The following is a 23,024-nucleotide window of genomic DNA, read 5'->3' as shown; positions in this document are numbered from 1 at the left end:
CATGCCCACAGCATGCTGTTATGTCACACATCCAGGCAGGGTCCTTTCAGTCTTTCTTTTTCTGTGGAGCCTGTAGGTCAGGTTTTGAGCCTTTCTCTTTTTTTTTTTTTTTTTTTCCCCCCTGAAATTTTTTGGTACGATTTCTTTTTTCTTTCCTTTAGTTTTTGGCTGCCCATCACGTGGTCTCACAGTCTCTTCCTCTAGAAAACAGTCTGATTCCCATTCAAAGAAGGCATTGGATCTGCCTCTTCAAGCTCGGCATTAAGATTACAGATGCCGAGCATTGAAGGATGCCTAAGAAGCATAGGCATTGGTCCCGATTTGGTGCATGGTGCTGGGAGTGGAGATGGTCCGGTGCCTGCTGAGAACCCCTCCTAAGTGGTCTTGCAGCAAGGAGAGCTTATTCTCTAAATGTGCTGTGGACACCTTCCACCAGCTAGAAGGAAGTCCCCTCCCGAGGACCTCTGTTTCACAAGCTTTATCAAGGAATTGGCTGAGACCATTTAATTTATGTTGCAGATGGAAGAAGACTCCAGGACATCTTCCAGTTCAAGGAAACCCATAAGGAAATTGTGGCAGTCCTAGTTCATGATATCCTTCAGGAGGTACTGATGAAAGGAATTAACCCCTCAGTGGCCCTTGTCAGTAAAAGGCAGACATGGTTAATCTCAGCCAAAAGACTGCTGGATTCGATAAGCGTCAACTGCCATATCAAGCTGTGGTCATCTAATCGGCTGTCAAAAAGGCCAAGAGGTCTAGAATCCTCTCTGCCCCTGAGGTGGGATTCTAGGGCCATGGATTCTATTGGGAAAAAAATGGCATGAGGCGATTGGCATCTTTATAGACTACCCAATTTATTGAGGCATGAGCTTTTGTGGACAAAGTCTACTTCATCAGGTGTCATTTTGTTTGCTACGCCAAACTAAACAGGTGCCAGGAAACTTCTTCAAAAGCAGCAAGACACCCTCTAGTCACACGCAGACAAATGGTTGGCATGCAGAAAACACATGGTCCATTTGACCTATGATGTTTTCTAAAGCAGCCTCTAGTGTCTCTGCCGTGGAGATTGTGGTACGCAGACTCGCCTGGTTGCTGGTCTCCAATCTCTGGAAGTGCAGGTAAAACTTGCTTATGTGCCATGTACTGAATAGAATCTCTTTGGAGATGGGTTTAAGGATGCAGTAGCACAAATCAGAGATACTTATATAATGCTCCAGCAACTTGCCATAGTTACTCCATGCCTGGCTGCCTCTTCTAGAAAGTACATGAGAGACTTCTTCCACCTGAGGAGACATTAACCTCCTCCCTCTTAAGTCCTGATCGCAGCACCTAAGGCAGCAGAGGGCGCCTAAGTCCCAAATGTCATTCCAGTCAACACCTGGGACAGAGTTTTGATTGGACTGCAGAGAGCAGAGATCGCAGTACCCATACTAGAGGATCTTCTGGTTGGGGGCAGGCTGCAGTTTTATGTGAGTCGGTGACCCAGTATAATCTTGGATGTGTGGGTCCTCCACATCATCAAGAGGGTACAAATTGAACTTACTGGGTCTCCTGCCAAATTGGCCCCCACACCTACCTTGGGGTTAATTGCCATATCAGGAAGTGCTTCAAGTGGTGCTCTCCTTCCTCTGGATGGCCAAAGTGAGTCTCTTCCATCAAGGCAAAAAGAGTGGAAATTCTACTCCAAGTATTTCCTGATTCCAAAGAAAACAGGGGGATTCTGTCCCATCCTAGACCTAAGAGCCTTGAACAAATTCATCAAAAGAAAAAAGTGCACCTTAATCCCCTTCCTTCAAAAAGGAAGCTCCCAATAAATCTTGAAGTCTGTGGCTACTTGCCATGCAAGATCTCTGGGACAGCATCCAGATCACTGTGCTCAGGGACTCTCCTGTCCTGGTAGCAGAACAATTCCAATCTGGTCAAGGGAATCCCTTTCCAAATTTCTCCTATCCAAATTGTCTTCATGATGGGTTAGAAGCTCATGTGGATGGTCTTTGCACCCAAGGCTCTTGGTCTGCCCAGGGAAAGTTACATCAGATAGCTCTGGGTGCTTTGGTACGCTCTGTGGACTTTCAGAGATCAGCTGTCCAACAGTTATTCCTGTTTAGACCTACAATTGAGAGTGATGTATTACATCAGCAGGCAGGGTTGTACAGGCTCTTACCTCCTGTGTCAGGAGGTCATCCAGCTGTACAGCTGGATCTTCTCTCAAGGGATGATTCTCAGTCACTTAGCTGGCTGGAGTGGAGAATGTGATAGTGGACAGACTGAGATTGGCCCTTACAACCTCTCGAATGGTCCCTGGACTAAGGGGTAGCAACCTGGATCTTCCATTGATGGGGAACTCCAGTGATGGATCTGTTCATATGTCCTTAGAACAGGAAGGTCCCACTCTTCTGTTCCAGACAAAGGATCTGTAGTAAGCTGCAAGGCGATTCATATAGGGAAAAATAACCCATGTTGTAGTTACACAATGTTAGGTTTTATCTTAGGAGTTACCACCCAGGAAAAAGAACTAAGCAGCATAATGGATAATACATTGAAATCGTCAGCTCTGTGTGCTGAGGTAGTCAAAAAAGCAAACAGAATGTTAGGAATTATTAGGAAGGGAATAGCAAAACGGTGGATGTCCTAATGCCCTGTATTGCTCTATGGTGAGACCGCACCTTGAATACTGTGTGCAATTCTGGTCACCACATCTCAAAAAAGATATAGTTGCATAGGGGAGAGTGCAGAGAAGGGCGATCAAAATAAGGGGCATGGAATGACTCCCCTCTCCCCTATGAGGAAAGGCTAAAGAAGTTAGGGCTGTTCAGTTTGGAGAAGAGACAACTGAAGGGGGGACAGGATAGAGGTCTACAAAATCATGAAAGGTCTTGAAATTGGTTATTTACTTTCTGATAATAGTACTAGGGGGCACTCCATGAAGTTAGCAAGTAGCTCATTTAAAACATATCGAAGAAAATTCTTTCACTCAGTGCATAGTTAAGCTCTGTAATTCATTGCCAGAGGATGTGGTTATAGTAGTAAGTGTAACTGGGTTCAAAAAAAGTTTGGATAAGTTCCTAGAGGAAAACTCCATAAACTGCTATTAATAAGGAATAGTAGCTTGAGATCTATTTAATTTGGGGTATTTGCCAGGTATTTGTGACTTGGATTGGCCAATGTTGGAAACAGGATGCTGGGCTTGATGGACCCTTGGTCTGATCCAGTATGGCATATCTTATGTTCTTAAGCTAGCCTCAGACGCCTTTGCCCTTGCACTGAAGAGAAGCCTTCTGTACACGTGTCCTCCAGTTCTGCTAGTGGCACAGATTTTGTTTTCATAGAGCTCTTTTGGCTGAGACAGATTAGGAAAACAAGGAAAACAAATGGCATAAAGCCCCTTCCCCTTCTATGCTTTCATCATACAGAGGAACCTTACATCTTTACAGGACATCAATTTTAAAAACAAAAAGAGTTTATTATGCCAATAAAATCCATGAATTCCAATATGACGCAAAGGCTCTCTTTTCATATGTGTCTCAAATCACAAAGTCACTTCCACCACCGATCCCAGACGAACAAGCTCAATCCAAGGCTAACGAGCTAGCCTTATTCTTTCAGCAGAAGATTTCAAACACTCTCGCTCTCCTTCCTACCAATACCAACCCCTTCGCTTCATTAGCCAATACCCACATGCTTAAAGGAGCCAAATTCGACAACTTTGAATTAACCTCCTCTAAAGAGATCGAATCCTTTCTCAAGAAACAGAAACCATCCAGTCACCCTACAGACAGCATACCTACAAAGCTACTGCTACTCATACCAAACACAATCTCCGGACCCTTGTCCAACATCATAAACTGCTGCTTAACCCATGGACTGTACCCAAACAGTCTAAAAAACGCTTCCCTTAAACCCCTCCTTAAAAAACACAACTTAGACCCTAGCGAACTAGCGAATTTTCGCCCCATCTCGAATCTCCCATTCTTAGCCAAACTTACAGAAAAGCTGGTTAATACCCAGCTCTCAGAATATTTAGAAGACCACAATATACTCTATCCTTCTCAGTATGGCTTCCGCAAATCACGCAACACAGAAACCCTGCTCATCTCACTAACAGACCATATTATTATGGGACTGGACAAAGGTCACTCCTTTCTTCTAATCCTCCTAGACATCTTGGCAGCGTTCGACACTGTCAACCACGCCATCCTCCTGAATCGCCTATCTGACATAGGCATTTCAGGATCAGTCTACAACTGGTTCAAGTCTTTCCTTAGTAATAGAAGCTTCAAGGTCAGGATCAATAATAAAGAATCACCACAGACAAATTCATCTCTGGGCATAACTCAAGGATCCTCACTGTCCCCCACCCTTTTCAATATCTACCTCCTCCCCCTGTGCCAACTGTTAACAAGTCTCAACCTCATTCACTACATTTACGCAGACGATGTTCAGATCCTGATCCCCATAACAGAATCCATTACCAAATCACTCTCGATCTGGAGCAACTGCCTACAATCTATCACTAGTCTCCTCAACAGTTTAAATTTGGTCCTCAATGCCAGTAAGACTGAACTCCTCCTCATTTCCGCCAACCAAAACAACTTCCTGTCACAGACTCACCATAACCACGTCTTCACCCATACCCAGGTTAGAGATCTTGGGGTAATACTCGATAACCGCCTTAATCTAAAGGGCATGATCAACACCATAACCAAAGACTGCTTCTACAGACTACAGGTATTAAAAAGACTCAAACCTCTCTTATATTTCCACGACTTTAGGACAGTTCTTCAATCCTTGATATTTGCCAAAATAGACTACTGCAGCGCTCTTCTCACAGGACTTCCCAACTCAACCACCAAGCCACTGCAGATGATATAAAACGCCACGGCCAGAATCTTGACCAGCACCAACCGGAGAGATCATATTACACCCATCCTTCGAAACCTACACTGGTTACCAGTCAACCACAGAGTTCTACACAAATCTTTAACTTTAATACATAAATCCATCCACAATCTCCTTTATCTCGACCTTGAAATCCCTCTCAAACTCCATACCTCCAACAGACCAATGAGAGAAATATACAAAGGAGTGCTACAAGCCCCTCCAACCAAAGCCACGCGACTCATCTCTTCCAGGGACCGAGCATTTTCGACTGCAGGCCCAGCCATCTGGAACAACCTCCTCGCAGAACTCAGGCTAGAAACTTGCCTGCTAACATTTAAGAAAAAACTCAAAACTTGGCTGTTCCGCCAAGCATTCCCAGATCCCTGGGACACACATTAGGTGTTTAAGCTTCTCACGAACAATGGAACCTCCCTCCTCCCCCGACTACCTGATCTGCATGGATACTTCTTCTAATATGTGGACTAACACTAGACTGGAATTTGTTATGCCTCTCTTTAACTTAATCTTAGTTGATGCCCTCTTCGGGCCTTTTTCCTCCAGCTACCTAAGCTTCCAAGTTCACGGTCCTCGTTAAATGTAACTTTTGTTTCCTCTATCTCAGTTATATACCCCTGTTCGATGTAAACCGATCTGATATGGTATTTAACCATGAAGGTCGGTATAGAAAAATGTTAAATAAATTAAATAAACAAATAGTTCCTGCTCCTATTGGAGATGTCCATCCAGGAAGTGATAAGGCTGGTGGTTTCTCCAGATCTCATCTCAAGATCAAGGCAGGATGTGCCATCCCAACTTCCAGTCCCTATTGTTCACTACTTGGATGTTGAGAGGTCTATTCTGCAACCCCCTAACTTCTTGGAGGATGTCTCGTCTTATGTTATTCCGCTAAGAAGTCCCTGGACTAAAGTGGAAGAGGTTTCCTCTGTGATGAGAGCAAACGGTTTTAGATAATTTCTCCTGCTCCACAGAAAAACTTCTTGATTATGTTCTGCATTTATTGGATGCTGGTCTCAAGAGCTCCTCAGTAAAGGTCCAACTTTAGTGCCTTTGGCACATACCATTACCATGTAGAAGGTAAGGCCATCTTTATGTAGCCCTTAGTAGAATGTTTCACATGGGGTCTGCTTCATTTGAAGCCTCATATCAACCTCCTCCTATGTTCTGGGACCTGAGTGGTTTTTTACTAGCTGATGAAAGCTCCCATTGAGCCCCTGCACTACTGTAACCTGAAGTACCAGACCTGGAAGATTGTGTTTTGGTGGCAGTCACTTCAGTGCATAGGGTCAGTGAGCTTCAGGCTCTAGTGACTTGTCCATTTAATCTAAGCTCTTCTGTGATAGCGGTCTTGCACACCTATCTAAGTTCTTGCCTAAGATGGTGTTGGAATTCCATCTTAAACAGTTAACTGTCTTTCCATTGTTTTTTCCCAAGCCGCATGTCCACTGAAGTGATCAAACATCGCAGTTTGGACTGCAGTAGAGTCTTTGCTTCTACTTGGAGCAGACTAAAGCTTATATAATGTCCACGTAACATTTTCTTTCTACATAAACAAGCTGTGGATTGCCATTGCCAAACACACTTTCTGATTGGCAAGCAGATTGCCTCTTCTGTTATGTCCAGGCAGGGTTGAATGTGGTGGGCTATGTCAAGGCTTACTCTGTCCAGCATCATCGATGGCTGTCCTGTGATCAGTCTCCATAGAGGAGATCTGCAAGGCTGTGACGTGGAGTTCTCTTCACTCATTCACATTTTGCCACTGCTTGGATAGGGATGGCTGACGTGAAGTCGATCTGGCAAGTCGGTCCTTTTGGGACATGTAGGAGCTGTGGACTCCAACTCTTCCTATCTAGGGCCCGTTATTTAATTCCAGGCTGCCCCATATATATATATAGAGAGAGAGAATAAAATACAAAAAAGACTCGCCAGCAGAAATGTGTCAGTTGGCACTGGTTTTGTTGTTGCCACTTTTTTTTTTTTTTATTGGGGGCAACCTGTAGCTAGGGATTACCCTGGTGTGATGAAGCCTGCTGTTCTGCTTGTCCCCCAGAGAAAGCAGAGTTGCTTACCTCTAACGGGGTTCTCCGAGGACAGCGAGATGTAGACTTCACAAAACCCGGCCACCTCCCCCGTGGAGTTCCTTCATTTTCTTTGCTGAATACAAGACTGAAGGGGCCCTGTGTGGCATAATAGCATACCGTGGGCTTGTCCATTGAGGCTCCGTCAAAGGTCTGAAAAGTGACAGGTTTTTTTTGTGCCGGGCTCCATCGGATGTGAGGACGGACATCTGTTTATGCTCTTTTGTGAGAACCGGACTTTATCTGGAGCTTTACAGACTTCTACTATTTATCATGCTTCATTTGCTTATCAAGGCATTTTTCAAATGTTTCCTAGATAGTCTCCACTCCCCCCTCCCTTTTTTTCTATAATGCTTTTAGGTCCGTCTTTCACTCCCCCGTCCCAAAAAGGTCAAATTTACTGAGCTTCTTGTAAAAGAGCAATGTGCTGCAATTAAAGTTTATAACCCAAACATCTTGCTCCACCCCCATTGGCCTACAGCACTGGCAGTATGGAGGCTGGTTTCCAAAGCTTCCATAAAATGTGCCAGAACACAGAATAACCTTACATGGAAACGTTTAGTGGTGTAAAAAGATAAGTACAGTTTCACCCATAATAGATTGTGTTGAGCAAGCAAGATAGGAATGAACTAGTTTCAGACTTGCTTATCTGGAAATCAGGACCTGCACAGTAATGCACATTTTGAAACCAAACGATGCATTTTTTCCACTTGGTGGTAATGGTGCGTGCTCCGAGGGCGTCAGCTGCTGCAGCGTTATCTAGCTTAATTTGAATTTGGCAAACATTAGACATTACCACCTTCGCATTTTCCTTCAAACCCAAAACTTGCAATCCAAAGTGTTCTGGGACTTGGAAAAACAAGGAGCTATTTATTCTAGGATTATAATTTTGAGATACGAGATTGTGATCAGTGAAACCCCAGATGTACAGCAGACTGTGATTGCAGTTTTTCTCCCCATTCCTGTTCTAGATACAAACACATGATTTTGTTTTCAGAACATGCACATACCCTTTTAGAGCTGGGGATCCTGGCCTTTGAATGTACTACAAAGCAAAGATTTTGCCACTGAGCTGTAAGAGCACCTCTGCTAGCTGAAGTAGGAGAGCCTTATCTATTTTTAGCTTGGTCACCCAGTTACCTTTTTTTTTTTTTTTTTTTCTTTCATTATTTTCATTCTATCATGTACTTTCTAGCCAGTAATCCTTTTACTGATGGGTCTTTTGTTCTATTGTGAGTAGACCATGACAGAGCTTCTGTTGTCTTGTCATTTTCTAGGTCGCAGATCTCCTCCAGCACGGAGTGGCCATCGGTGTGTAGCAGATAACACCAATTTATATGTGTTTGGAGGGTATAACCCAGATTACGATGAGTCTGGTGGCCCAGAGAATGAAGACTACCCACTCTTCAGAGAACTTTGGAGATACCACTTTGCTACAGGAACATGGCATCAGATGGGCACTGATGGCTATATGCCTAGAGAGCTGGCTTCCATGTCCCGTGAGTACAGGGTTTCACTAGTACTGGGCATTAAAATAAAAGCCATCAATAATCTGCTTGCTTTATTTAGAAAAGGAGAGATTACTGTATTTCGTTCCATAAGACACACTTTTTTCCCCCCAAAAGTGGGAGGAAAATGTCTGCATCGTATGGAGCGAATATTTAAAAAAAAAAAAAACAAAAACCTAACTATAACCAGTGTGTTTTTGTTTTGGGTTTTTTTTTTGTCCCCATCCCAACCCTTTAAATTTAATTAACTATAACCCCCCCCCCCCCCCTCCCCCAAAGACTTGCCAAAAGTCCCTGGTGGTCCAGCGGGGGTCTGGAGCAATCTCCTGCACTCGGGCCGTCGGCTGCCAGTATTCAAAATGGCGCCGATAGCCATCTTGTGCTCCTACCATGTGACAGGGGCCGACCAATGGCACCTGTGACATAGTAAGGGCAAAGGCTATTGGCGCCATTTTGAATACTGGCAGCCGACGGCCCGAGTGCAGGAAATTGCTCTGCACCCCTGCTGGACCACTAGAGACTTTTGGCAAGTCTTGGGGGGGGGGGGGGGGTTATAGTTAATTAAATTTAAAGGGTTGGAATGGGGACAAAAAACATTTTATGCCCTACCCTAATTTTCTCCATAAGACGCACAGGCGCCCAGGAACAGAGCTGGTTTAGCACACCATTTATTTATTTATTTATTTATTTATTTATTTATTTATTTATTTTCCCGCTCTGAATCCTAGGTGCGTCTTATGGAGTGAAAAATACGGTAATTAGGTTTTACAGAGAATTATGCATGTATCCTATACACTGTTGAAGGATAGATTAGTAGGGGATGAAAAAATGCCAGCTTCCTAAGCTGTTATGAAGGGCTGCAGTTGTGATGCATTCTGTAGTTTACAGTGCTAGGCAGGGATAGTGTAACTTTGTAGTTAAAAGGAAAACTGCTAACCTTCTTCTGTCATTTTGTAGTTGGTGGCTACAACAAAGCAGTCTAAACCAACTAATCAAATTATTTTTGGGGAGAGAGATGCATTTTGGACACTTATGGGGAAAGTTGTACTTGGCCATCTAGATACAGTAGTACAGTACTAAACCTTTCTGGATATGGGGGGTAGGGAGTTTAATACTGCTGAGGCATCCCTTCCTTTCCCTCTCCAGAGGGCTCAGTTTAAGAAGTAGCGTGGGAAAATCTGTGCGCTGAAATTCAGGGTATAGTTTTGTTTAATCTGCATGGTTTAAAAAAAAAAACAAACCAAACTCCTGACGCAGTAAGCAAATAGTATGCTACTGCATCAGGAGTTAAAAAGCATGCCAAATCGAGTTAGTGTGCACTCAGTCTTTTACATAGGCCGAGCACACAGTTTAATTCCAGCAGAAATTTATAGATAACAAATAAGTACCTTTTGTGCGCACAAGTCTTTTTAAATGCAGAAAAATGCTTGGTGCACATACAGTATGTTTTCTGCACATCAAACACCTTTTATACGCCCAAAAATGCTTTCAGCGCAGAAAACATTGTTGTGCGCGTAAATCATGTTTTATGCGCAGAAAATTCTGACTACAGGACCCAGCACCGGAGCTTCAGCTTCTGCCCATAGACTAACGTTAGCCCTGGAAACTTTACTCCACTTTGGGCTAAGAGTCAAGTTTCCAGCATTAAGAAACCACTAAGTTAAGCCAGCGCTCCTCTCTGCATTGGGGGGAAGGGGGTGTGTGTAATGGCTAATACCATGATTAGCATGGGTTTGTATGAGAGGGCTGTACCCTGTGTGCACAGTTTGCACAAAACTCCTAGTTGCATTGGCAGCAATGCGTGCACACAGTGCAAGCTGAGCACACCTTAAGACAGCGACTGAAACTTGTAGGTAAGCAACACCCAATAGCAAAATGGTCTAAAATAGGCTCCGAAGTGTGTGTGTGTGTGTACAGCTATACTTTCTGTTCACACTGACTAAAGACAGAAGAGCCTTTGAGGGGGTCGCAGAACTCAAGGACTGACTCCATGACTATCCTGAACCCTCCACGTTCAAACTTTGCCCCCTGAAGTTGTATTTCAATGGTCTCTCCGAGTAATCAAGTTCTTCTCTCTTCTAGTTGTGTTGCATGGCTATAACCTCCTAGTGTTCGGGGGCACTGGAATCCCATTTGGAGAGAGCAACGGCAATGATGTTCATGTCTGTAATGTGAAGTACAAGCGTTGGGCCTTGCTCAGTTGTCGGGGGAAGAAACCGAACCGCATATATGGGCAGGTATATGCACAACCTACAGCCTTGAGTGCTTTTTGCGTCTGCATTTTAGCAGTGGAGAGGGTAGACTATTAAAATATTTGAAATACTGGCCTAATAATTTAACTAAAACGCCATTTAGGGGAAAACGTCAGGTCAGGGGTTCAGGCTGACCAGAAGGGCTCTCAGTTCTGTTGTCTTGATACAAGAGCCACTTCCTGTCTGATTACCCCTAAGAACGTTGTATCATTTATGCCTCTAAACTAGTTATTTGAGATTAGATTATATTCTGACTTGATATGTGTACTTGGGTTCTTGTCGTACTGTATAATGGTGCGCACACAACCCTTCCCCAGTCTGACATTTCACACGACTCCCTTCATAACAATGAGTACTCCAGCCATCCGATTGCCTAAATGCAATTTCTAATGTAGATCTGCATGTTGGGTCCTTCTGGTACTAACAGGATTGAGAGTTCTTGGGTGGTTAGCAGGGCAATCATGCAACAAGCCACATTCTCCCAGCCTTTTTTATGGTTGGCTTTATAATTGTAACTGCTCTTCCTTTTTCTCTTTCCATTGTAGGCTATGGCTATTATCAATGGTTTCCTCTATGTATTTGGAGGAACAACTGGATATATTTACAGCACTGATCTGCACAGGTTAGATCTTAATACCAGAGAATGGATCCAACTGAAGCCAAACAACTCCCGCTCTGATCTTCCAGAGGAGAGGTGAGGAGGAGGGTGCAATTAGCTGTCATTGTTCTAGCTAATGTAGAATAGTGAACTGCATATATCATGCACACATGTAGTTATAGCACTATGATCACTGAACTTACCAGAGAATCATCCAGCACGGATGACATCATTCCTGGAAGGATGGAACTAACTTTGTTATTTTACTGATAACAAGAGCCTATAAGTAAGAGCACGCTGATGTACACATGCTAAAATATATATCGATTGGCTATTAAAGGTAATGGGTGTGGATTATGCAGATGGCTGATATTCAGCAGACCCTTATAACCTGAAGCGCACATCTTGGAGCTCTGAGCAGATTCTGAACAGACTGTATACACCTTTGCTTGTATCATTTTCTCTCTGTTTTATTCTCTGCTCCATAGAGGAATTTTCCGCCTTCCTCTATTAATTCTCTTTATTGTCAATAAATCTCTTTTTTGTAATTGTTTGAAGCAGGTATTCATTCCGTTATTAGATGGTGAAAGGCCTCTCTTTTAACACTACAGATTTAGTAGATACAGATAAGAACATTAGAAATGCCATACTAGATCAGACCAAGGGTCCATCAAGCCCAGTATCCTGTTTCCAACAGTGGCCAATCCAACTCACGTCACAAGTACCTGAAAAGTACCCAAACATCAGATAGATCACAAGCTACTATTCCTTATTAATTACTGTCATAGGTTATGGCTTTATCCTCTAAGAACTTATCCAAACCTTTTTTAAACCCAGTAACACTAACTTCTGTAACCACATCCTCTGGCAATGAATTCCAGAGCTTAACTATGCACTGAGTGAAAAATAATTTTCTTTGAGTTTGTTTTAAATGAGCAACTTGCTAACTTCATGGAGAGCCCCCTGGTCCTTCTATTACATTAACTTGTTCATATCCTTTCATTATTTTATAGACTTCTATCATATCCCCCCTCAGTTGTTTCTTATCCAAATTGAACAGCCCTAACATCTTTAGCCTTTCCTCATAGGGCAGCCTTTCCATGCCCCTTATCATTTTGGTCGCCCTTTTCTGCACCTTCTCCAGTGCAGCTATATCCTGTTTGAAATGCGGTGACCAGAACTGCACACAGTATTCAAGGTGCGGTCTCACCATGGAGCAATACAGAGGCGTTATGACATCCTCTGTTTTATTTGCCACTCCCTTCCTAATAATTCCTAACATTCTGTTTGCTTTTTTGATTGCCAAAGCACACTGGGCCGATGATTTCATAAGAACATAAGAAATTGCCATACTGGGTCAGACCAAGGGTCCATCAAGCCCAGCATCCTGTTTCCAACAGTGGCCAATCCAAGCTACAAGTACCTGGGAAGTACCCAAAAACTAAGTATATCCCATGCTACTGATGCTGGTAATAGCAGTGGCTATTTTCAAAGTCGACTTGATTAATAGCAGGTAATGGACTTCTCCTCCAAGAACTTATTCAAACCTTTTTTAAAACCAGCTACACTAACTGTACTAATCACATCCCCTGGCAACAAATTCCAGAGTTAATTGTGCGTTGAGTGAAAAAGAATTTTCTCCAATTAGTTTTAAATGTGCTACATGCTAACTTCATGGAGTGCCTCCTAGTCCTTCTATTATCCGAAAGAGTAAATAACTGATTCATATTTACCCATTCTAGACCTTTCATGATTTTAAACACCTCTATCATATCCCCCTTCAGCCGTCTCTTCTCCAAACTGAACAGCCCTAACCTCTTCAGCCTTTCTCATAGGGGAGCTGTTCCATCCCCTTTATCATTTTGGTTGCCCTTCTCTGTACCTTCTCCATCGCAACTATATCTTTTTTGAGATGCGGCAACCAGAATTGTACACAGTTTTGAAGGTGCGGTCTCACCATGGAGCGATACAGAGGCATTATGATATTTTCTGTTTTATTCACCATTCCCTTTCTAATAATTCCTAATATTGTTTGCTTTTTTGATTGCCATAGCACACTGGGCCGATGATCAGTGAATATAATTCAGGGACTGTAGATATTGGAGGGAGGGAGGGGTTGTGTGTACACCAATGTAAATACAGGGGCTTGCAAAAGTATTTGACCCCCCTAAAAAGTCATCAGATTTCTGTGGATTACAAATGACACTCACACAGACTTATCCAGATAGTATGTTTATTGCGAATCAGTATGCTCTTAAAATACATTTTCAAAATCACAGTTCATTATTTCTCTGCATTTTTTAAAAAATATATGAGAAATAATAGTGGGATCATCAGGCTTATGTTTTGGGGTTTTTTTGAGGAATTTCACTATTAAGTAATTGGGTTGTTGGAGGACCGAATATCATGTAATGTGGGTTTGCTAAGTATGAGGCAGTTCATGTTGGCTAAAACCCCTAATGTGTTGCAGCCCTTTAGCATTGCTGAAAAGGATTTTGCATTGCAGGTGATCAGAGATGCACCACCTTCAGGTGGTGGCAGGTGGCTTTCAACGTCGGCCTGCTCTGTAGCATGCGGAGATCATACTCTCTTCATAATTCTTGTTGGCTGTGACTTTGCAAAATAGATTGCATGAGTGTTTGGTTTAACGACATCAAAAGTGGAAGCATGTGGCTTGTCTGTTTCAGGTACAGACATGAAATAGCACATGATGGCCAGAGAATATACGTCCTGGGAGGTGGTACTTCCTGGACAGCGTATTCCTTGGATAAGGTAAAAAAAAAAAGTCATCTTTGCCGAGAGACATTTGTTGTTATGGTCCATGAGTCTTTCCAGTTTTTGTATTTTTATTCTGTAAGTGTGTATCATTTTAATATGTGGTGTCTCTTCATTTCCAAGATCCATGCTTACAATCTGGAAACAAACGCATGGGAAGACATTGCAACTAAACCTCATGAAAAGATTGGTAAGATTTACCCTGCACCTTTTTGACGTGGATAAGCTGGAGTTTTCCCACATCCTTTATTTCACAAATGTGGCCAGCGTCAAAAAGACATCTAAGAAAGCAAGATAAATTGATAGGAGCAAAGTTGGATGAAGTTTTTAGGATTTAAAAAAAAAAAAGCTTTGCCCCTGATTAGTGCTGTCTAGTGCAGGAGGTATCTAGGTTTGTTCCTGGCTTTGGGCGTTGGCTCCTGAGCAGCTTTTAAAATCAGGCACATAAGCCAAAGAGGAGAGAACCTCCTGGTGCTCTCTGTTGGATGTCACTCTCTTGCTTTAACCTTGGGCAGTGCTATAATACTTTGTAAGAACAGGGAAAGCGACACCTGACTGAAGATCAACAAGGTACCATAGTGGTTTGTGAGGGCATAAGGCTATCAATTAAGTTTATACACTAGAAAAAAAAATCCTGGGTAAGCATAGGCCACTTTCGAGTTTTGTTTTTTTTTATTTTTTTTATTATTTCTAAATTAGATCCCCACCAATCCAGTTTAGATATGTTATCCTTGTTCCCTGCTTGGTGAAGGGCAAAGATGGCCACAGGCTCTGTAAGACATCTGTGCTCAAACCGTCCTTGGCAACACGCTCCCTCCTTCCCAAGTGAATATGAATGTGAGATTTGCCTGATCCTTCGGAATACCCTGGAAAGCAAACGGCTGAAGGAGGTTGGGTAGGAGCTTCCTTCCTGGTCTCCGTCTGGAGGTGTCCCTGACCTTTTCCCCAGCTTGCTCTCTGCCACGTGGTCGTAGTAATGGCAGGCTTTCTTGGAGCTGGTGGGTAGCGAAAGAGAGTTCCAAATGAAGTCTGGTTTCAGTGAGGCCTGATTCAGCCTTCCTCTGAGATCTGCTTAATACTGCGGGAGGAGGAGGGCACCCTAATCCCGCACATGCTTTAGAGAGGTGGTAATCTGTTTTGGCTGGCATGTGAACCCTCGTAATTCTCCCTAATCCCCCCCTCCCCCCTCCTATTTCATGTGGTAGTTTTTGCCACATTTTTGGTTAACAGTGAGAGGCTTTTATTGTGTTTGATGTTGGGCATTTACTGTTACACTGTGTGTTCTAGGTTTTCCTGCAGCTAGAAGATGCCACAGCTGTGTACAAATAAAAAATGGTAAGTTTACAAATCAGATTTAAGAAAGTAATGTATCCAGCAGGACAAAATGCTATAATTTGCTGTACTTTAGATTTTATGGCCAGGGCTGGGTTTAATATTAGGGTGCCGGGGGGGGGGGGGGGGGGGGGGGGGGGAGGCAGGGGAGGACCTTGGAGTTGCAGAGCCTGCGCCTCACGTCTTGTTGAGAGAAGTCAGATTTAAGCATAGGTAACTGCCCCCCCTTCACATGCATGGGCTTCCCATTAACATGGAAATCTATACAGGGGCACCAAGGGCTTTTCAGTGTCAGCCTCACACTGAATTTTCTTCATCAGCTTTTCAAAATGACAGCAAATTTGGGCCCAGGTGGCAGATTGGCAGCAGTGTCTATAAAAACTTGATGCTGGAGGTGGTTTCCTAAATCTGCATCTGTTGGTGGCATTACCAACTCTTGCAGCAGGAATAGTACTGCATATCTGATCCTACATGCAACACTTGGGCAAAGGGAGGGCGGGCATTGATAACACAATGTGGGCGTGTAAGGAGAAATGCCTTCCGTGTCAGGAAGGCTGTGATCTTTCTCCTGTGTGCTTGACAGAGCAGGCTAAATTTTTGTCAATCTTAATGTTAAGCAAGGAAGAAGAGTTGGATCCTGAGAGGCAGGTTTGCAGAGTTGGGGAGAGCTCGACATGTAATAGGCTGTGACAGAGGGTACAGTGAGAACAAGCTCTGCTACCAGCTGCATCTAGAAAATGTATTGGGGCTAAGAGAAACTGCTGTTTAACTTTATTTTTAAAGAGACAGAGTAATTTCAGGACTTCAGTGCTTGGACATACTGACGACTGGATGTTTTGGGAGGGCCTAGGAGGAGACGCTGCAGACCTTAAGCCATGAAGAACTAAAACTTTGGGTGTAGAGAGGAACAGATTTCACGGCTTCTCCTCCTTGACCTTAGATGTGTTCATCTGTGGTGGCTACAATGGAGAAGTGATCCTCGGAGATGTGTGGAAGCTCAGCCTGCAGACGTTCCAGTGGATGAAGCTCCCTGCTGAAATGCCAGAACCAGTTTATTTCCATTGTGCTGCAGTCACACCTGTAAGATTAGCTTTTCCTTTTATTTATCTGTTTCATGTTTCACCTTTTTCTAGGCATTGTAAAACAAATGACCTTTGTTCTATATAAGATGGCATTTTATTCAGGCAGTTGGTCTTAAAACATTTTTTTTTCTTTTTTTTGCTCTGTTATCCTGGGCACTGTCAGGGTTACTGCTTGTTAGACCAAGAAAGTACCTAAATTGTGGTTATGTGCACTAGAAGAGACTTTAAACCGATCAGAAAATGTTTAACCTATTATGAGCCAGTGTCCTAAAGCTACTTTAAAGATTTGGGACATAATGGGTTAAACAGTCTCTGGGGTATTCTTTAAAAAAAAAAAAATAATAATAATCTGGGTTATGTTGGGTTATGGTTTTGCCTCTTTCTTATTTCTAAAATATTCTCAGAGAGAGATGCTCTTTGGACACGCTTTACAGCAAGCTTAATAAACAATGGAGCATTCTGTCTGCTAAAGGGAAACAGATTTCAGCACCTTCCAAGGAAGATGTTCTTCGCTCATTCAGTAAAATTAGGGAGCATTTTGCCAGCAGAAGAAATGGTAACAATAAAAGCTTCAAATTATTGTGCAGGTTGTTTCCCTCTCTAACCCTTCCCCTTGAAGCAAAGGGGAGGGCAGGGGAAGGGGGCTGTGTTTAGATGAGTGCACTCTGGGGGAATGCCGATCCATGGTGTAAGATTCTCATTTTGGGTCAGGAAAGGCTTTTTAATTTCTACTTTGTTTCAGAATTGGCTACAGCTAGTGTGGTTTTTGTTTCTTGTTCACCTTCCATCACATTACCATGCTAGCTGTCAGAAGATTGGGTGTCTCTCAGCTCAACCAGTTCTATAGCTACATGCAAGTGGTGTATTTAAGCATCCTAATGTTTGTTCATGATGTTCGGACTCGAATAGACTGTTTTTTTTTCCAACACACATTAATGGAATAGCCTAATTAAGCATCTGCCCTTGGGGGAACTGGCAACCTAGCACTTTGGTAAAAATAAAAAACGTGTCCCAGCTGGGCGTGAACTGTGTGTTGCTCTCCAGATGCAAAAGCTCCAGTATTGATGATTGCTTGCTTCTCTTTCAGGCTGGCTGCATGTACATCCATGGAGGTGTGGTCAGTATCCAGGAGAACAAACGGACTGGATCTTTATTTAAAATTTGGCTGGTGGTGCCCAGCCTGCTGGAACTGTGCTGGGAGAAAGTGCACAAGTACTTCCCTCATCTAGCGCATCTCCCCACGAGACAGCTCCTGCAGCTGGGACTCTCACAGGGACTCATTGAGAGGCTGAAATGAGCTTTGGCCACTGTTGTCTTAGTGGAGACTTGAAAACACTAGCTCAATGGGCACCCCCCTTTCTGCAAGGGATACTGTGGATGAACGCTGCTAAAGATCAAAGGCCTTACTCAACAAAACACATTGCTTGCCTTTCTGTGACTCTTAATTTTAGTTTGAACATGATGGATAATATGTCTGCTTTTAAATGCTCTCGTGCGTTCTGACTTTTTGGAGCATTTTGATTTAGATGTGTTCTGACTTTTTAAAAATCGCCATTCTATGTCTTGCCATTCCTGGTCCTTTCCATTGCATAAGCCGCCTGCCCTGGTTCACACCGCTGGAATGCATGTCAGAGCGCACTCCCAGCATTGCTGCTGGGGTTGCAGGTCTGTGGAAGTCTCTTCTGCAGCGTGCTTTAGTGCTAGCGTTCGGAGCAGCTGCTGTCTCAGAGGGAACAAGCAGAAAGGGGGCAGGGGGGAGAGGCAGTGGTAACCGTTTCTAATCCGATTTAGAAATGAGAATGCTCCTAGGTAGTCAAATACAGAATATTTTAAAAGTGGATCGTGTTTTCCTGTTGCGTCCCTAAGTTCATGGAAGAGTTCTTCGCCTCCATCCTCCTTTTCAAAGGACAGGCAGGATGTGAAGTCCTCACAGCTGGGTGATGTCATCTGAGGGAGCAGAGGTCGGTGAAGTTGTAAATTCCATAGCTTCTAGAAGCTTTTGCCATGCTCTGAGCGTGCTGCTCTGCGTTTCACATGTTGTGTGGGTCCTCTTTACACAGAGCCCAAAGATCATGTCTTCCTGTTTATACCCAGATCAGTCCAGACAAGTGGGGGTTATTCATGCCTACCAGCAGATGGAGGCAGAGAACAAAACTTTGAGGCACTGCTACATAACTGAGTGCCACCTGCAGTCCCTCAGTATTGCTTTGTCTCCAGCAGGTGGCAGAGATGTGAACCTATAGTCTTCTCCCTGAGGTATTAGGAACCTTTGTGGACCATCCCTAGGGCTGAGCCAGGTGTGCGGGGGTTGGAAACCTCTGTCTGTGTTCACCCTCTGCTTCTGGAGGCCTTGATAGCCAGGATACTGGCTCCCTCTCACCCTCCAAGGTCTCTTCCTGCGAGCCAGGGTCTTTGGATCAGGGAAGTAACTCTTTTGTTATTTTTCAATTAAGTTAAAAAAGAGAGAGAGAAACTTGATCGGGAGACTGATGGCTTGGTGACTCTGGCGTTTTGGCAGCTGGAGCTGCCGGGATCAGCAGGAATGAGAAGCAGAGGAGCTTGCTGTTTTTCCCCGAAGGGGAAACTTACTTGCTTGCCCCTTTGCCCGGGGTCCTGGGGATCAAAGGGAGGTTTGTTTTTCGGCGTGGCTTGTGACAGCGGACTGCAGCGTGTCTGCCACAGGTGCAGCCTCAGGACTTCCTGCGTGCTGCTCAGATGGGGCAGTGGTGCGGAGCTGCATTTTCAGCCGCGGGTGTGGCCTGACTTTTTTTTTGTTTTCCTGCATTCTGTTCGGGTCGAGCGCACTTGGGCTGCATTTGCTTCCCGCTTAGGGGATGGCACCGAAATCGTGAGTAGCGGCAGACAGGGCCTGCAGGCTGTGGTCGGCTAGGCTTGTTCTCAATCCCTCTGGATTGTCTGTGGAGGTAGCTACCTCCGTGGGATCAGCAAAGGTTACGAGGGCTTCCAAGTCGTTGGGAGCTGCAGCTGCAGGCCCGCAGCCCTGAGCCTGGGGTCCAGGAGGACTCAGCGAGGCGCTGGGAGATCTGTTTGACGTGTATGCGTGAAGCGCGCGAAATGCATGACATGGGTTGCAGCAAACATCCTGTCGGGCCTTATTACGGCCACACTGTGCACCGCATCCGGGAGGGCTCATTGAGGTGCTTGGATGTTTGTTTGGACAGCATGCGTGTGTGGGGCGTGCAGAAGCATGTCACTGACCATGCATCGTGCAAACATAGTCTGGCCTGTGGGGTAAGGCTTTCGTATCTTAATGCAGCTGCGCTCTGCCCAGGGTCCGGGAGGGCTCCCTGAGGCAATTTGTGATGTCTGAGCGGCAAGCGTGTGGAGCATGCAACAGCATAATGCGGTCTATGGACCATGGAAAACCTCCGGTTGGGCCTGTATGAAACGCATTAATACAGCCATACTTTTCCCCAATGGCATCTCCGGGGGCGAAAGAGGCTCCTCAGATACTGAGAGGACATGATTTCTCCGATCTTTCCATGCTTCATGGGTGCAGAGCCAGCGGCAGCCATTGTGGTCACCACGTGGTAGGAGACTGAATGGTTCAGGGAAGACCACAAGTTCCCCACTTCAGTATTCACAGTTCAGATTTCTTCTGAAGCCCAGGTTCATGTGGGGGGGGAGCCGGTGGAGGAGTTGGCAGCTGGTTTTCACCAGGGAGTCTGAGTCCTTCTCCACAGATTTTGCCCTGCTCCTGCATTTGGAGGAAAAGCAGCCGCTGGTTCACAAGACTGGCACCCGGGGGAAGTGCCCACAGGGAAGTTGGCGTGTCTTTTTTTTTTTTTTTTTTTTTCTTTGCCGTATAGGCTTTTAGTCACTATTGAATGTACCTTCTTGTATTCTCATGAGGAACATTCAGGTGCTTGTGGAGTACCTTGGGGGGAGGGGTACAGGGTCCATCTGTGGAATGGTGTTCAAGATGTGGACAGGACCTCTATCAGTTCCAGAGGAGACCCCCATTGGGTAAAGGATGTCCCTAGACGTGCTTGCTCATTCTGGATAGAGGGGGTATACCCTTTCATCCCTCGGGTTTTGGACAAATGATGGATTACTTTTGCACAAGAGGTTTGAAGGGGGACCTGGTACTGGAGGGGCTGCTGGGTTCCCCAGAGATATTTTCCTGTGACTATAGTGGTAAGGAAGCTGGTACTCCAGGAGTGAGATACTCGAAGGCAATGGCAAAGTTTTATCCTTTGCCAGAAGAGTGCTTGGAGCTCCTGAGGCTTCTGACAGTGGTCAAGAAGACTTCTGTTCCTGTAAGGGGGGGTCAGTGGCATTCAAGGGTGCTTCGGACTGGAGGCTAGCGAGGTTGGAGCTGGTGGCCTTGTCTTCCAGCGACTATTTGCAGTAGCTGGATGCAACCAACTTACTTTTCCTGGGTGCAGAATGTGCAGCAGAAGGTCGCTGTTTCTTCAGCCAATTCTAAGCATGCAGCCCACTTGGAAAGCAGGGCGGCCTATGTGGCAGATGTGCCGTATGGTTTTGTAGGCCTTCGCCAGGAATGAGTTTTGCAGTGACAGCTCGGAGGGGCCCAAGTCGCAGCTCTGTGGATGCCAGAGGATAGGAAGACCAGCAAGAGACGTGTTCCATTGTGCGCTCGTGTCAGAGATGCCATCCCCCAGGAATGCTTCTTCCTTGCAAGGCTTGGGACGGCAGCAGTCCTTTCAGAGAGCATGTAGACCTGGCCATGATAATTTGGTCAAGGGGCCGGAGGAAATGAGGCGTCGCAACGATGCTAGTCTAGCCCCCTTCTCTGTGGAGTCCATCAGAGGGAGATTGACCACCTTCTTACGAGGAATGGTCCAAGATCATGACAGATCAGGGGGTTTCTGGAGATGATAGGAGACTACTACACTACATAATGTTCTCGGGTTGTCCCACTGACAGGCATATCTCCATATTTCCATTCAGAAGGACCATGAGAAGTTTCTTCACTTCACTGTGCTCGGACAGCATTTTCTGTTCCAGGCTCTTCCTTTCCGTGTGGCCATGACCCCACGAACCTTCATGAAAGCGATGGTGGCAGTCTTATTTCACAAAGGGATTTTGGATTCACCCATATCTGGATGATTGGCTCATTCAAATGAAGACACAGGAGGAGTGCATTCGGTCGCTCAAGCAAGTTCTGAACACCTTGCAATCACTGGCTTGGGTGATAGATGTGGCGAGTAGTCACTTAGTGCTGACCCAGTCTTTGGAGTATCTGGGGGCACTTTTTGAGGCCTGGAGGGACAGGGTGTTCCTATCGGATTGTCAGAGTTATAGGTGCAGGTAATATATCTGCTTTGTCTGTCGATGACAATGGTTTGGGAGTATTTGCAAGACCTAGGGTCCATGGCTTCCACGTTGAATTTGATTACTTGGGCCTTTGTACACATGAGACCATTGCAGAAGGCACTGTTGTCCAGGTGGCTGGTTAACGTGTTCTCAGACAATGCGATGATGGTGGCATTCCTCAGTCGGCAAAGAAGGATGAGGTGTCATGTGGCTCTGGGAGCTCAACAGTTGTTTGGGCGGAAAGCCATCTCGAGGGATGGGCGGCTTCTCACATCGCAGGTGCAGACAACGTGCAAGCAGATTTCTTCCACAGATAGCAACTGGATCTGAGAAAATGGGAGTTGTCTTGGGAAGCTTGGGATTACATCTGTGCCCAGTGGGGCATTTTCCTAGCTGGATCTCATGGCGACACATGTCAATGCAAAGACGGCAAGGTTTTTTTCAATTGCTGAAGAGAGTTCTGTGCAGTGGGTCTAGATCCTGTTACCTTCCTGGCCACTCGGTTGAGTTCTGCGGCACATAATCATATCCAGGGATGCTGGGGCTAGTGGTGCCAGATTGGCTGTGGCAACCATGGTTCACATATCTGGTACATCTCGCGGTAGAGGGGCCCCTCAGGTTAGTCCTCCTGCCAGACATTTGCGCCCTCTGGTTCAGAAGTTATGCCCAGATTGGAACCTCAGTTTAGCTCTGTGGCACCACTTTTGATCCTTTAAGAAGAGTGATTTTGAAGGACCTGACTTTGAAGACAGTGTTATTGGCAGCCATATGATCAGCTGGAAGGATTTCAGAATTACAAGCGCAGTCTTGCAGAAATACTTTTTTGCGTATCTATGACTGAGTATAGTTGTGGATGGTCCCCTCTTTATTACTGAAGATGGTGTCATCTTTTCATGTTCATCAGGTGGTGGATCTTCCGGTCTTCCGGAGTGGTCTAAGGATACTCCGCAGAATAGTGAGTTGCATCTTTGGATTGTGTGGCGGTATCTGAAGGTTACTAATAGTTTTCAGCGATCAGATCACCTTTTTGGTGTTGCTCAGTGACGCAAAGAAAGGGGATAAGGCATCTAAAGCCTCGAGTCTTTGTTGGTTGAAGGAGGCCATTTGCTCTGCTTAGATTTGTAAGGGTTGCATGCACTGTTCCAGTGGGCCTGAAGGCGCATTCTACGAGTACAGGCAGCCTCCGGGGCAGGGTGACA

The 23,024-nt window shown here is 44.9% G+C and overlaps 1 protein-coding gene across 2 annotated transcripts in view; it reads left to right on the top strand.

Moving 5' to 3' along the window:
• Positions 1 to 18,083, top strand: part of KLHDC10 (kelch domain containing 10) — a 98,950-nt gene extending 80,867 nt beyond the window's left edge. For both annotated transcript variants that reach the window (XM_029615226.1, XM_029615227.1), the window contains 8 exons: positions 8,255 to 8,476; positions 10,568 to 10,722; positions 11,283 to 11,431; positions 14,023 to 14,107; positions 14,234 to 14,300; positions 15,398 to 15,445; positions 16,383 to 16,522; positions 17,612 to 18,083. In XM_029615226.1, the coding sequence (XP_029471086.1) occupies positions 8,255 to 8,476; positions 10,568 to 10,722; positions 11,283 to 11,431; positions 14,023 to 14,107; positions 14,234 to 14,300; positions 15,398 to 15,445; positions 16,383 to 16,522; positions 17,612 to 17,821 (1,076 nt within the window). In that variant the 3' untranslated portion in view covers positions 17,822 to 18,083. The remainder of the gene's footprint in view (positions 1 to 8,254; positions 8,477 to 10,567; positions 10,723 to 11,282; positions 11,432 to 14,022; positions 14,108 to 14,233; positions 14,301 to 15,397; positions 15,446 to 16,382; positions 16,523 to 17,611) is intronic.
• The last annotated feature ends 4,941 nt before the right edge of the window (positions 18,084 to 23,024 follow it).

Source organism: Rhinatrema bivittatum, chromosome 9 (genome assembly GCF_901001135.1).
Source record: "Rhinatrema bivittatum chromosome 9, aRhiBiv1.1, whole genome shotgun sequence".
NCBI lineage: Eukaryota > Metazoa > Chordata > Amphibia > Gymnophiona > Rhinatrematidae > Rhinatrema > Rhinatrema bivittatum.
This window is presented reverse-complemented; position numbering and strand designations above follow the sequence as displayed.